This window comes from Rhopilema esculentum, chromosome 21 (assembly GCF_057945365.1).
Source record: "Rhopilema esculentum isolate cy_ngs chromosome 21, ASM5794536v1, whole genome shotgun sequence".
In the NCBI taxonomy this organism is placed as follows: Eukaryota; Metazoa; Cnidaria; class Scyphozoa; order Rhizostomeae; family Rhizostomatidae; genus Rhopilema; species Rhopilema esculentum.
Window position 1 is genome coordinate 10,687,778 of NC_142835.1, and position 16,334 is coordinate 10,704,111.

At 35.1% G+C, this 16,334-nt stretch overlaps 1 protein-coding gene across 1 annotated transcript; it reads left to right on the plus strand.

Annotated features, from left to right (window-relative positions):
• Positions 1–787: 787 nt before the first annotated feature.
• LOC135684366 (uncharacterized) lies at positions 788–16,251 on the plus strand. The gene is made up of 13 exons (XM_065199901.2): positions 788–1,232; positions 3,204–3,343; positions 3,985–4,079; positions 4,842–4,915; positions 5,729–5,807; positions 6,871–6,983; positions 8,272–8,389; positions 9,054–9,112; positions 10,113–10,176; positions 11,419–11,562; positions 12,155–12,285; positions 13,610–13,739; positions 15,207–16,251. Exons 1-13 carry the CDS (start codon positions 898–900, stop codon positions 15,321–15,323), a joined length of 1,599 nt encoding a protein of 532 aa, XP_065055973.2. The 5' UTR covers positions 788–897; the 3' UTR covers positions 15,324–16,251.
• The last annotated feature ends 83 nt before the right edge of the window (positions 16,252–16,334 follow it).

A 16,334-nucleotide genomic window follows, 5' to 3' on the forward strand; every position in this document is an offset into this window, starting at 1 on the left:
TCCTAGAGGGGGGCTTAAAAAGGAAAGGGGCTTATAACAGAGGGGGTCTATTAAATATTTGAAGTAAAAATATCTTAAAAATGCCCTTAACCATTTTTTGATATAAAAATTTCATAAAAATGTTCTAAAAAAATTTTGCTAGCAGCTTCGAAAGTTGATTTTATTTAATCAGTTTAAAGGATTTCATCTTTATCAGAATCACCAAGATCGATTGGTAACCCTTGGACATCTTCTAAACAAACTTCGACTGACTTCTAAGGCGCACAAGCAAGTTCTTATATGGACCGTATTTTATGCAAAAGACTGTATTTATCTACACGGGGGCTTGATAGAAAGGAGGAGGCTTATTTGAATTTTTTGCTTGATAAGGGGGGGGGGGGTGTTAATAGAGATGGGGCTCAAAAGAGCTTTTACAGTTTGTGATAAATGCAAATAATTACTTTTTGTTTTTTTAATTTATTTTCGTTTGTAGATAAGAGATCTAGAAGTTGAAATTACACATCAGTTTTTCCTAATGTTTGAAATTTATTACTAATTCATTTTTTATCTCTTCTGGAATTTACATTTAGAAAAATTAAAAAATAAGCTAAACTTGGGGGCGAGGAGGGCGACGGCCCCCCCCCCCCAATACTTTAGAGGACAATGGTATTTTGCTCGAAAACAATGGGAAATGTGACGTCATCTTGGTAAAACAATAGGCTTTCCCCCCCAATATTTGACCAAGTGTCCGCCCCTGCTTGCCAACACATAGATAATAGATAAATGACCACAGAGCAGGTTGTTTTTTGCAAACAGGGTCACATTCCCCCCGTTATGTTCCACGTTTTAGGCGGTTCGAAGGATTTGTTGTTTGTGTAGCCTCGTTCACGTACAAGTAAAGATGGCGATTCTTCGCAGATGACAAAAATATTTGATACCTGCTGCAAATTTACAGAAAGACGTCAAGAAATTAATATATTGAGGACTTTAAATATGTCTTTTTTCTTTTATTTTGAGTTCACAGTCTTAATAATTGTTCTAAGTCTTAGTTGGGTAAGCGGAAATTGCGTGGAAAGGGGGAGGAATTGCTCTGCCTGTCTGAGTGATGGCATGTGTGGCTTTTGCGATTCGTGCGGAGATCACTGCCACAGACCAGGGACACTACATTGGCTAGATAACTGTACTGGATGTGCAAGCTGTATGCCTGGTACTTTAGCCGGACCACAGAAAGGATTTGAGTGTCGGAGAGAGTGGTAAGATGTATTACAACTTGGAGTATGTATTTTTTGCCTGACCTAGCGTGATGTTATGGTAGATCAAACATGATCAGTTTATGTTCAGAATTCCAATATATTCAACTAAAAAAATAATCAATTGAATAAAAGTTATGTTGCTATTAAACTTTAGCAACATAGCTTTTATTCAATCTATCTATGTTTGATAGATAAAATAATAACATCATCAGGATTAAAGAGAATCAACTGACATATTCCAATTGTTTAAGTATAATTTAAAATTCCATTCAAATTGCATTAGCATTGAGCTTTATCCAAGGGCATAGCATAACTGTATAGAGTGTCTGGTAACCAAAAGGAATTATCTTGTTATTTATTGGCAATCAAAGGGGCTGGGTCACATAACTATAAACTAACTTTTTAAGTTGGACAGACTGCGTGCCAGCCAGATTGGAATCTTTGATCAAATAAAGATTTTGTGCAGCTGAGACTAATTGCTATAAAAACACAGTATGTAACTTTTGGGTATACAATTTAGAGAAAAACATTTGTAACATCATTAGAGGTGATAAAAATAATATAGCAAAGATGAACATTTTTCATAATTCCTAAAAATAAGAATGAGAGGGACCCAACCAGATGAGAATTGTATTTCGTAAAATCATACAAGTTTTTCAACCTGGTCTACATGTCAAAGGGATTTTGTTTAACAATTATCAAAGTGGAGTACGTCTGAATGGCAGACCATGAAACCTTGATGCTTGCAGCAATGCTGCCAAGTCCAAATCATCCTTAGGCTGCGTTGAAACTGCAATCAAAGTGCCTCCAGTTGCTATCAAATACTTTCTATAGAATCTATTGTAGTGTTCAAATTGGCAATATAAAAATAGTTTATGCGATTTTGCTTGTCGGTTAGCTGCCAGGTTAGTTACAAGCATGTTCAGGCAAGGAGTCACTCACTGCAATCTATAAATTTAAAAAGCTGCAAATGATTATGACTCTCTTTAAACTTTCAGATAATGTCTGCCACAAGTTTTGTCCCAAATATCTCACATTTTCTCAACCATAAGTTGTTGTCATGGGTATTCTTATTTAGCAAATCACACTGTTCGTATCTTGCCTAGAAAATATAACTCATGAAACTAGGATGCAAATCATTTTTATAAACAAGACATATTAAGTGATTTTAGTGGGAAAGATCATGAAATGAAGCCCTTGACAATTTCCAGCAATGTCTTACAAACTCTTTTGTATCAGCAAGTTTATCCATGTAATTATTTTGATTAGTGAATCAGCACTGATTTGTTGTTGCGATGGAAATATATTCTAGCATGTGATCAGTTACAAACAAGCAATCATAAATTGGTGATGCAAAACTAGCCAATAACGTCTAAAATCTTCAAATCAAAAAATATTGGAGCTTCAAATTGAATTTTTAAAAATCTGAATATTAAAATAAAAACACATAAAAGAAGCAGATAAAATTACTTGTTTTATGAGCACACCCAAAAAGAGTGAGGCACGCCCTTTTTGTCAGCAAAAAGCAATACTGTACCCATTTTTGGCTTTGCCCCTGTTGCCTGCCCACCTTTTCAGTGCTGGCTTTGTGCCTTAGCAGGAGGAGGAGAAAGGAGAAGAAGCAGCATTATAAGAAAATATTATCAAAAATATAATTAAGATCTGAAATTCTTTTCTTGTTTGCTGAGCTTGTAATGAACTGGTGAACATGGTATACCAGTATATCATTAGTTTCTGTTTGTTAGCAGATTAATTTCTTTTCAATTTATAACATACAAAACATTTTTACATTAATTGCAGATTGGAGTGATATACTAAAAATGAAAAATGTGAAAATATATATTGTAAAATTGATCTTAGTAAAATTGAATTCTTGTGAGAAGGTTTCATTTTTAATTGATCAAAGTTCCAAAATGAATGGGTGGATTTATTTATTTTAAAGCATTCCGATAAAATTTTTCAACATTGCAGGTATTACTATGAAAAATGTCCTGAAGAAGTTAGTGAGCACAAAACAGTTTATGTTGGTATTGCCCTCTACTTGATGAATTTGCACTCAGTTGATCTGAAATCTGGCACATTTCATGCTGACTTTTACTTATATTTCAAAGGTTTGTAATAAGATTTGAAATGCCCTTATTATGCCAAAAATAGGTATCAAATAATTTTGCAATATTCTCTCTTCATATGCTATCCCCTTTTTTGAGGTTTCAACGATTTCTTTTAGTTATTTTGTCAACCAGACACATCCTTCTAGTGAGTCACTATAGTTTTAAAAGAACTTTTAGTACCTCAGAAGTTAAAAGACTAATCTATTTCAAAGAGAACACAAGAAGAAATGTTGAGGCTTAGTGCTTATCTCATCACAAATATTTCTGTTATTGAAAAGAATATGTCCTACTTCTGTTTTTGCATGTTGTACTTATTGCATGCTGGATTGAATATTTGTAGATTGAGACATAAATGTGCATATCTAATAGACCATGTTGTACAAAGAACAAGATGGCAAGTTATAAGTGCCTTCTTCTATGTACAAAAGCACACCTTTATATATGTGACATAAGAAAGTATACTACAGATTCCTAAATACAACAATTTCTGTTTTTACAAATTATTTCAGGCTTTTTATTGTCAGACACTTGATATGTATAGCATCTAAGTTATAATTATGTTATGATGTTTATGAATTTTAATGCATTTCCATTGTTATATTTTCAAAGATTTTATAAGTTTATCTTGTTTTGTGTTTTAGTCCCACCTGGACAGACAATGTATACAAAGCAGAAATGCAAAGGAGGTCTAAATGGTGTTTGCTTTGAGCTGGTAAATGCTGCTGGTGTAGCAGAGGTAGACATTATTCTCTTTCTTTAATGGTGTCAGTTAATAGTAATTTCAGAAGATATTGTACACAAGCCCTGTAACATCTCAAAATTTGTGTTTGCCATATCTTGCTGTAGCAGTCAATATTGAGTAGTCAAAACATTGTTGCATTCATGTTGTGCAAAAAAGTAAACCATGCTGTGTATGTATTAAGCTTTCATAGTTTCATACTTTTTAAAGGGGAAAACTGTTGCACAAATAATGAGGAAATCATATTGAAAATAATTGTTAAAAATTGCCTTTTTAGAAAAGCTTTCATTACTTCCGAGAATCACTTATTGTCCACAGGTGTTCCTGAGAACCCTACTAAATTTAGATTCGCCCACACAGATAAACATTTTTAAAATGAATGATTTTCATAGCTGTTGTGTTTGGTCAAATTTCTACGTTTTTGAGAAGTATTTTAATCACAGAAAATGTCTCACTAAAGGCAACTATTCTGTTTGTTATCAACACTAAACATATTGTGATTGTAGAATGGCAAAATTGGAAATTTTTTCACAGAAACGCCATAGAGAGCCAACAAAAATGATATCCAGTATCATTGGACAGATAAGTAACACCTGCAAGCCAAGTGTCTCACTTTAGTAACTGTTACAATCACCCTGAAAGAAATTGGTCTTCATAGTATTTTCCAAAGTGATTAAGTTAAATTCTCTAGACATTTGATACTTCTGTCATCTTTTATTTTATTTGAGTTGTGATACCTAACTGTTATTTTCGGTCCAGGTTACAAGCCATGAAGGAAAGTATTTCAGGGTGAAATCAAAGTTCAATTTTGCAGCTGATCTTGCAGATTACCCGTAAGCCATTTTCCTACAGATCAATCTATTGTGCTCAATTTGAAGTTCCCTAATGCTAAGCCGAGGTAAACTGTTTCATTAGTCTTGCTGCTTCCCTCCTGTCGCGTTGATCACAAATAATTTTCCATGAGCTGAATTTCCCACGATTCCATCATCCATCGAAGTAAGCAGATTTCTTTTTCACAGTGGCAGTCCTTGTAGCCAGCTTCTATGCTGGGTTTTGGGGGTTTAGGATTAGGATGAATGTGGAAAGGGTAAAAATATGTCATTAAAATTTTCAGAGTTTGCAGAGAGGTTTCAAGAAAATCCAAATTATACCAGCAAAATAATTTCTTAAATTATTACTGCAAGTGATGATCCGCCCTTTTGAAACTTATGAAAAATAAATAATGATTTTCTAAAAAGCGCTTCAAATGAAGTTTTTGCGGAATTATTAAATGCGGTACTTTGATCTGAGAGAAAAATTCTCTATCATTTGATTTTTTTAGAATTCCGCTATAAAGTTACAATACATACTACAGACACACTCCTAACAAAAACTACTATACAACAGTACAGAAAACGATACCCCGAGGAGCAAAAGGCCGTTACTACCCTGGGGCCATTACATAAAGTTAAAACTACAATTGACTGTCTCAAATCATTTAATATGTTCCTAGAAATAAAAAAGATTTGAACCTATACATATAATGTATAATCTATATATTTTGTTCTGGAGGTTCTCCAGTAGGATTTTGTAGTTTCTAGAGCAGCGGTTTCTTTTTGTCTATGCAATTATCATAGGCTTTCTTCAGCAGATTTATCGTTCACCAGGTTTGACAACCAGACTCTGAAAATCGAAATTCAGGACATGGAAATGACAGCCAAGGAGCTGAGGTGGAAAATCCTTAAAGTGAGTCTCTTGAAATACGTTAATTACCTATTTCTTGATATTTTGTTAAGCGTTCTAAGTTCGGGTTAGGGGTGGAGCGTGCTGGGGGGAGATGTTAGGGAGAAGATGTTGAGAGACGTTAGTGTAGGTGGTTTTTGACGTCACTGCTGGGTGTGATGTTGTAATTGAGATGTTGGCAATAGCTGGCTGCCTGTCAACCCAACTTTGGGTTTGTGTTCATATCTTTGAATCGTGTTCACTGTGTGCTGTTATTGTTTCTGCTGCGATTCTTGATCTATTCTTTGTGAAAGGCTATCAAAAATAGATGTTCCAGAGTGTTCAAAGTTTTTTGTGTTTGCCCAAGTAGGACGTCGATACGTAGTCCATTGCGTTACAGTGTTGCTGCATGGTCCAGCATTTTCTGGCGTGAAAGCGATCTGCTATGGATTGAATCTGCAGATTTGCAAGCAGCATTTCTTACCACAATCTTTGCTTTAATATTCAGTGTTTGATGTACTTGACTGGAAATTTGGCATACTTTATTTTAGATCGATGATAAAGATACATTAAAATATTGAATTATAAATACGACAAATTTAAAAATACATTAAGATATCAAATTTGAAATTACGTCAAAAAGTAAAATATTTTTTAAGTTTTAAATAATTCCTGTACTGCTTCAAATTCAATTTAGAAAAAACTTTTAAATTGAATGCAATTCTATGTTATGGAATAAAATTATTAGATGATTTATGTTAAAGTCAAATATTTAAGTAAACTGTAGTAATTTAACAAACACTCAATACTTTGAGGCCCCACATCATATAACCACATTATCATAATCATAGTCATAAAACAAAGCATGGACCCACATAAGGTAATTGAAAGTCTATTTGATTGGCTTGCTTTGATTAACCTGTGTTCTCTATTCTTGATAAACCATCTGCAATTAAACAAATCCCTTGAAGGCATCAGTAAAGCGGTTCCAAAAATCTAAATCCTTTTAGCGATGCTTTTAAAGATTTAATTGCTATAAATAACACTTAAATGCTTGTAAGTCGATTTGTAAATTTCAACTTTTTAGGGCTCAACAGAAGACGACAGACCTTTCAAGTTTCATAGTGGTATTTCCCCATCCCTAAAATACACCGGATGGGTTTTCGACACTTACTCGTGGTCACAAATCATTTACGAAAGGTTGTTAAACTAATTCTTCTCATGATTTAATGATAAATAAAGACCATTGCTAAAGTTATTATAAACTATAAATTGAGATATAGATTTTGTCAATCAAGAAATCCTGTCAGGTGTATAGCATCCAAAGGTAACGGGTAATGATAACAGATATTACTAAGTTAAGCAAAAGATTTTCTAATGTCATATTTTGTTGCTTTACCCTAGAATTTCAGTCCTTCCAATACCTCAAATTATCTTCAACCCTTCTAAGTCCTTCCATAAAATTTTCTCTTAAAAAGACCAAGAAAGCTAATTTGCTTAAAAGGCAGATCTGAGTAAGAACCTAAGAAAATGTAAGATCGACGTAAAACAAAATATGTATCTATACCCTGTAGATAGAAACAAGGCGGCAATATAGCTTCAGAAGTATTTTTTATTAAAAAAGTTCAGTTACATTTCACTTAAAAGGCTTTATTCAAGAAAAGCCTTCTTAATTTGAACTTATGATTCTTTCTTAAGCAAAATTTTGAATACCTTCGATAGAAAATTGCTAGAAAAGCAAATTATTTTGAAATAATATGTTTTAAAAAGCACATTCTGCTAGACTGTTAGTGATAGTGATGTCTTATTGAGGAACTGAAACCGCGGTAGCAGAGATAGGGCCTTGGTCGCTAAGCCCCCAATAAGTACCAAGATGTAGTTAAAACTGTGCACTGAATCGTGTTCCCCTTGGTTGTTGTCAAATTGAAAACCTTTCAGCCACTCCTTTCTAAATAGAGAATTTTTCCCGGTCACTGCTGTTAATCCCAATGTCTTGCAAGGTTGCATAATATTCCTAAAAAGTGGGATCGTTTCGTATGCTTCCTATTGCAAGTTTGAAACGAAAATGTGGTAATTAGAAGCTTGCTGTTGGAAGGAGGTAGAAGTCGCTGGCACGTGTTTCGATAAGAAAGAACTGAGATACCTGCAGACGTAATAAAACCTTATACGAAGAGATCTTCTTTGTTGAGGGACCTTGATTTGTTGTCTAACGCTGAAGGAACCATCGGAGTTGAAAAAGGGATTACGATATAAGGAACAATAAAGCACTTTGCTTTACAAATGTTTAAACTAACCATTTGAAGACAGTATCTTCAATAAAAGGACATGTTGTACCTTCGTTGCAAGACGTTTCTCTAATATTTTTATTAATCGATATAATTCCGTTAATATAAGGTGCACATTCTTTTCTTCGTTATGTTTTGACTAGAGCTGCACTATATGTTTTATCTAGTATCATTTAGATAAAGCTGTATATTTTTTCTTGTAGGTACAACCCCTTTCTAGACCAGGGTGTATCTAGATATGCCTTTATGATCCACATGAACCGTCCAAAACGTGCTGGATTTTTCAAAATTTTTCTACCGCCAATATTCGCAGTCTTAGTGGTGAGTATGTAAATTTTGCAACATAATTTGCTCATTCTCACTAACGGATACCCTTTTAATCAATTGAAATCGCCATTTTGTACCAGTACATTGTCGATTAGTTTGTCGTGTGATTTTTTTCTTTACCAAGTCGTATTGTACTGACAAAGAATTCTGGGTGAACTCAAGACCTTTATTCTGTACAATTAAAATTATTTTCAGTGCGTAAATGTTAAACAAATTTGGCAAATTTGGTTGTTTGGTAAAATACTTGTGAATCATCTCTGAGTTGATGTGAAAGCTAAGTAGATATGGAGCCCCGCGTTTTCCCCTTATTTTTTCCTAGTTGCTCACATTAAGAAAAATCTAGAAGCAGGTATTGTTCCCGTATTATAATCTATAGGATCTTCTAAATATATATAAACTAAGCCTTCAATAGTTGAACAAGATTGAAGATAGCCAACGTTTAGGAAAAATCAAGGTATTACTGAAAATCTGTTGCAAAACAATTGTTGCGATCAATAGATTCAGCTAGATTATATAAGTATAAATTGTTGAAAGCCCGGAACCAATCGCGTGGGGTACAGTGCCGGTGTGAGGTGTGATCATATCCCTCTTGGCAAAACACATATGTTTGTTAACTACATTATTTTCATTTTCAAAGATAGATTTCTCTTTTATACAGATTTGCTTTGCATTTGCCATTCCTCCTAAAGATGCTACAATGAGAGTGTGGATTGACGGGTGAGTTCTCATTACACCATGTTACATCATTCGATAAACTGAATAATTATCGCATGGTTTTTCCTCCCTGTAAGTCTACCCTATGCCTGTCCATTGGGAGGTTGGGACTTGGGGGTAGAATTTAGCTGTTATCTTTTTTGGTGTAGAATTCTTAGTGAAATTGCACCGAAGCGTACTGATAAGAAAGTCCAGTCAATGCAGCTAGATATTATAATGGTTGATAGGATCAAAATCCTTTTTCGATATGTATCTCTAGATTTGCTTTCTGTGCAATCTGAAATGACTGCAGAGAAACAGACCTTTCATTCTCACGGCCAAAGCAAAAAACCATTTGCGTCGCTCTCAGTGGCAGACAATCTCCTACTGCTTTCCTTCATTTCTTACATTCAAAATTATTTATTTCCAAACCCGTTGACGTAGATTCTAGTTCATGTTACGGTTTCTGCCGTAAGAAACCCTGTTTTACACGGTTACAGTCGCTTCTAATGGAAACTCTTTCAAGCGCCCCAACTTTCTACACCCTGGTAGAGATTGTTGACGTTGTCGGTACCATATGGGCCAAGAGTAAATCGTATATGTGCTGACCCGAGGAAAGGCATATGATGTCACAGATATATCCCCTATCTGATACCCACGTTGTATTCGAGCCTGATACCACCTGTGTAAAATGGTGGCCAGAACGGAAAGCAACCGATTTTCCCAGAGATAGAGCAACTTAAATAGTAAGAGAGGTGATGAATGGCGCCTTTTTGTGGGTTATGAGAGAATTTTCTCATCGCGCAGATTTCATCTTGTCTACCCATCTAGTCTATTTGGTAGTTTTTTTTAAGTTTTTTAAGGATTTTGTAGCAAAATACTGTGATAAAGTTTTAATTTTTGATAACGGATAACTTTTCGTTTATAAAGAATTGTTGGTTAGTTTTTAAGCAAGCCCTTTTCTCTTACATATGACTCCGAACATTAATATTTGTAACATCTGATTTTTATTTTGCAATTATAGGAATTTACTCATTTCATGCGTTATGTTTCATTCGACGATGTCAGAGCAGACTCCAGACATTCAGGTAAAGTTGATTTAGTTCAACATCATCATTATAAGAAACTAGCGTCATCAGCCATGATCGTCATTTATCAAACCCATCATTATCAATCATCCAGTTCATCGACAATCATTATCAATCATCTAGATCATCTACCAGCAACATAATCACTATCATACTTAGCATTATCATTATCCTGATCAGCAGCATAAATTGCCTAGTTTTGAGATACTTCTTGGCAATCTTCTCGTGTCGTTTTCTCGAGAGTGCCACTTGTATCAAGACCCATCATGTTTCTTTCAACTCTCTTAGATGCCCATCTAAGAATTTGATGTTTTGTTGTTCTCTTAGTCATCCATAAAAATCTATACCAAGAAATACTGGCATTAGACTTATTTCTTGACACCAGTTTCTACAGCTTTTGTGCTGGTACATGGCCTTTCGAGAATCAAAACAAGAAGTGTCAAAGCTTCATTGACAGAAGGCCAGCCCAGACATAGCTTAGTTTTGATGTTGTTTTTGTCGTCACTTTAAAATTACAAGAAGCCACATTAGATAGATACAAGATTAGATACCTGGCATACCCATCTAAAGCTTTTTGCCAGGAGCCCAGCTCAAAGATAGCTAAAGTTTTTATGCTATTCGTGTCTTCATGCTGACGAGATCTTTCTTCGTGCTTGGTGCTTCACATTTTTGTGATCCTTCTTTGCCCCTGACATCTGATATGTCGAGAGACAGATTAACAGTTACAGCTTGGCAATATGAAGTTTTTCCTGTGTTCTCTGCCTCGACCCTTGTTTCTGTTGCCCTTTCTATGCTCTTATGCACCGTAGATTTTCCGTTGCCTCTTGCATTTGTAATTCTCTCATAAACTCCAATTGACTTTTTCCCTTTCTTCAAATTTGAGCTCTCCAATTTCAAAGACTTTGTGCCCTTACATGAACTGATTATTGTCCTGCTTGGACTATCCTTTTGCGATGCTTTTTCTGGCCTTCCTTCAATGTCAAGCATCGTTTCATCTTGGTTTCCCTCTCTTTGCTAAAAACAAAAATAACCTCGCATCATTTTTTCGTGAAATGCATTTTTGACCTTCGACAAAATCAGATACTTGAATTCTTCACTTTTCGAGCAGCTGTATTGCATTTTCTTGATAATATTGATAAAGAAATTTCCAACGCTTTTTATTACCATCACCAGCTTCAATTTATGATAATTTCATATCATGGTTCTTTTGCTGTAACTCTTTTCTTTCATTTGGCTCTACAGGAATTGACGTTAGCTGATAAATTTATGGTTGGTGTTTATAGCTTCATATTTGTCTCCTTCATGGTAAGCATAGTTCTGCTGAAGCTGCAAAGGGAAAAACTGTACACTGTGGCAGAAATTTTCTACTTGTATGCTGAAGGTGTGGTGAGTACCAATCCAGCTATTTCTTGGAAACATCATTCCAGTTATCAATTCTTGCACTAGGATGGCATTAAAACCAAATTTCAATTAAGAGACTGTTTTGAATTCCGAAAAGTTTTCTTTGTTCGAAGACCTTTTGGAAGCGCTGGAGCGGCAGTTGCCTCCTAGAGATTTTCCATCCATAGATGATCTCCACGACCTTTTGTGAATTTTTCAAAATTGTGAATTGGCAAATTGACTGCCTCTCTACCGCTCGAGAAGGATTTGTGTAGCAATTGGTCGATTGCTGTTTTATCTTCTTGAAGCAATTGGCCCATCCCTATTTAATCCTTGTGAAGCAATCTCTTTTTAATCATTGTTTAATTGACCACCGCTTGATGGCAATTAAATACAGGTAAGAAGTTGCGATTAATATACCTTTCGTCGGTAATGTGTATGAGGTGCTTATGGGATTGAAGTAATCTCGGACTTTCGAAAAATCCTACCTAGAGACAATCCTACACATTCACAGCTTGTTTTATTTTAAACATGAACTATTTTACTGTACATCCTAATTTCAAAATCACAGTGTATCAACTGTTTCTCTCCATTTGAGGTTTGGTGCACAGCTCCTACTTACTTCATCCTACTCTACTACATGAGCATGGCGATCACAACTGTCCTGCTCATAGTTGCTGGGGTTGCTGTCGCAGTTACATCACTTCTATACATATACCGGGCAATTAGGTAAATCTTTAACGTTACAATATATGTTTTTATATTCTCAATAGCCTGTAATGTCTTTAAGGTTTCGAGGAGTTGTGGATATTTTGTTGCTCTTGGCTTTTATCTCCAGGCTTCACCTTGATGACATCCGTTTTCATGCACGGAAGTTAGGGCTAATGGTCTAAATTTGCTTTTTTGCCAAAATATTGGCATTAAAAGTAAGAGACTATTTTGCCACAAAAAAACTGGTCAATGTTCCTCGCTCGACTGGTAAAGATGCTCGGTCAACAAAGCTCCACCAACGGATTACGTAATTGCTCGAGCTACTCCATTTGGGAGGCCACAAATTTAATGAATGTCTTTTATTCTTTGAACAAATCGAATTCTTTGTTGCTTTTTCCGAATTGTTTGTAATCCATCACACACTTGGTTTGGAAGTTCTACCAAATTTTCTTGCACGTCGTAATTTCTAGGATTATTGTAGCGATGAGATTAAAAGTCCTCCACCTAAGGCCGTCGGCTTTGTGTATGAAACAAAGCAGGCATCGAATGTTATGTAAAGCTTAGGAATATTTAAGAAACATTTAAAAGTCTCAAATTTTTGACAAATTTAGTAAGAATATATTTATTATATGTTTAGACGAACCTTGAAAACTCTTAAAAGGTATCGTCGACTCTTGCTGTCTTAAAAGCTCTTGCTCGGAAGCCTCATATGGAAAAGATAAAACCTGATTGCTAAGACCTCAGATGGAAAAGATAAAACCATGCAGATGATACAAAGTTAACTGAGGAATTTTCGACAGGATCGAAACAATTTTTCCAATCAGAAGGTTTTCATTCCCTCCCTTATCTCTGCTACAGCCTGCAAGTTAAAGTGATCATCCTTCTGGGGCATTGTGTTGCAAGATTCCTTTCAATCTCATTCTGGGAACAGGCTGCATAAAACATCAAGGGCCTATCAATCGCATATCGCAAAAAGAATATATATTTTTTTGATTTAATTTATAATGACGTATGCATTTCAGTTATCCTATTAAATGATCTGTTAAACTTTACAAGACTATGGAATAAATTTTCATGCCCAGTAGTAGAACTTTCAACGAACTTGAGAAACAATTCAAAGTTCCGGTGATTTGAAAAAGATTTCTTTTGTAACATTCTATTGATGATGTTCAGAAAATAGTAAGTTTTGAAGAGACAATTGCTGAAAAAATTAAGCCATTTACTAGCATTAGCAGTCATTAAGTATGTGTTGTAATTTCAAGGTAAGCTAGAGTTTATAAAAATGCAAATGGACAACAACGCTAATACGTTTTCTAATACGAAATAATATTCTTCATTTTAGATGCCAGTGCGTTTCCTCTGGACACAAATTCAAAGAAATAGCCACAATGACGACTCAGGAAATATCTTCTATTAAAAAGAAAAGACTTGGTTACCAGCCGTTAAAACAAGAGCCTGACGAACCTATGGACGTGAGTTGAGAACCTATCCGCCATTGTGTAGACAGAAGGAGCTAGTTTTCTCTTTTGCATTCCATTGGTAAAATGTTCTATAGGCACGCAGCACTGATTGGACAACTATGCCGGTCATGTGCTTGCGTTTTTCTGATTGGCCTATTTCGATCCACAACTGGGTATATATTTTTCCATCGTGTTCTTTCTGACCCTCATTCTGACGTTTTATGCTCTGAGGAGTGCCAGACGAAAAAACTTTAAGTATGTTGTAAAATGTTTGCTTTTTTCAAAGCCATTTTCAACCATTAATCTTTAAATCGACACCATTTCTTTCCTAAGTATATGCGCACAGGATTACAATAAGAATATTTATTATAAGAATACAGTTTTAGTTTTGAACGGGAGTTTTTTCTAGAACTGTTTCTAGTTTTGCATTTTGTAGGAAACCAATTTTTCAAGGGGAAGGGCAACAATTCGAGTCATCAAATCAACGAATTTTCACAAGATGTTCTGTTTTTAAAAATCTGCCCGATCACTGAACTAACGAGATCTTTTGAGTATTTTCGTCTTCCTAATATCTTGTCATTTTTTGACAAAGACCCACTCAGTTCAAATGAATTTGGGATGGCAAACCTACCTTACGAATTCGTAGCCAGTATTCGAATTTCCAGAGACGAAGAAACTTTTTTTCACTAAACTGTCCGATTTCTTCGAGCCGTTTAATGGATTTATAAGGATTTTTCTCGAAAACAAAGGTTACGAGATTTTTGTAGAGTGATATACCCCTCGCTAAGTTCATTTAAAATACACGGTAGTAACATTTTCTTGTGAAAGAAACTTATCGTTTCCTTTTGAAAACTTTCTTTTTATCAATTCAAAGTATCTTTCAAACGACGTATCTCATATTGCAACGAAATGCATATACTAGATACACGTGATGTTGTATCACACACGCGAAGCTTTTGTGGGCCTAAAAAAAATTGTTTTACTCACCATTGGATGCCCTTCTCCGATACTGAACGGCTTGCAAGACTTGTTTTCTGTCTCATGGAAAAACATTTATTCTCGTTTGAAAGCTGCTGTTTCGTGAACTACAGGAGACATATGTTATCTTATAATGGCGGATCGAGCTGAAGGCTTTCTGTATACTTTCTCGAAACCAGCAGTCATCAAATGTCATCACTGTGGGAATTCTGGCTACGTTTTTGCAACTTGAGCGAATGGGAATAACATTGTCCCAAAGGGGTTATGCCTTTCCGTCAATAATCCCACAGGTCATTAAAGCACGAAATTATTGCCTTTGTTATTTGTCTTTTAATTGTTACTGAAGATTTTTACCGTAAGAAACTGATGTCCCAGTGGATCGATACACGAGAAGCGGGCTTCAGTTCTAATCCTGTTCTTTTTCAATTCTTTTTCAATCGATTAGTTTACTTTTGCCCTTTGAAAATTCTTATTGACAAAGTTGCTTGTCTCCTGTTGCAGGTGAAGAGCAATTTAGTGCATCGGCAGTTGTTGAAACCTTGCTTTCCTGGAGCGCCAAAAACAGCGGATGAAGATCCTTGTTCGAAGCAAATCAGCCTTCCAAATAAACATGCTTAATTCTGAATCTTAATAGTTAAGACTTTATGTTATAACATTCAGAAGAAATAAATTTAGATTGAAGTTAATTTACATTTTATAGATAAGACTTAGAGAAGTTAGATTTGTGATGTTTAGGAATATTATCAAATTGAATTAGGATTTGAAGCAATTTTTACTCACCAAATGGTTTATTTTCGACAGTTATTTCTACAACAGTTGAATGGCATTTAATCATGTTGATTTCTAAAGCATGAACGAATAACCCTTATTTTTAAGAAAACCGACTCTTAATCGAGAACCAACAACAAACTATCTACAGAATTAAAGCTCTTTTTGCGGTTGTCTGGTGTATGTGACATTGGTTATAAGTTAAAAGCATCTCCTGTCCCTGATTCAACCCAGGATTTGACAATTAAGATTTTCAAGTATCCTTCCGTGGAAAATCACTCCTTGAAAATGGATTTTCCCCTCACTTGAAAAAGTTCTTTTATGACCAACAATATATTTAGCCCAAATTCGGGTTGAAAAGATTTCCTCAATAACATACAACAGAGTATAAGTACGCATGTCACGTGATCTATACTGGCATTCCCGGATGCCACCTTAATAATGGTAATCCCAGAGGGTCACTTTAAATTTTTATATGCGGGTTAGTCCGTCCGATATTTATTGGTAAGAAATTTCTCTGTGATACCTTTCTTATACTTATGGGTCCAACTAAGAAATGAAAATATCAAAAACAGGAATAAAAGAACAGAGCGTTTAAACTAATTATTATAGAAAACAGTCTATGATTTGAGGTATCTTATGTGCTCAACAACAAGATTTTGTATTTAGATATTTTTGGGTCTTATCAACGCTTCTGAGCTGATAATTTTGGGTCAGTAAAATTTGTTTTCGATACTTTAGGTGAATTTTGATAATTGCGGATGGACCTTCCCATAAATAAGTAGTTTGAGTGCACACCCCCCCTGTGATGGCAATAACCCTTCTGATGTCCCTATGAGAAGTCAGAAAAACAAAAGACAA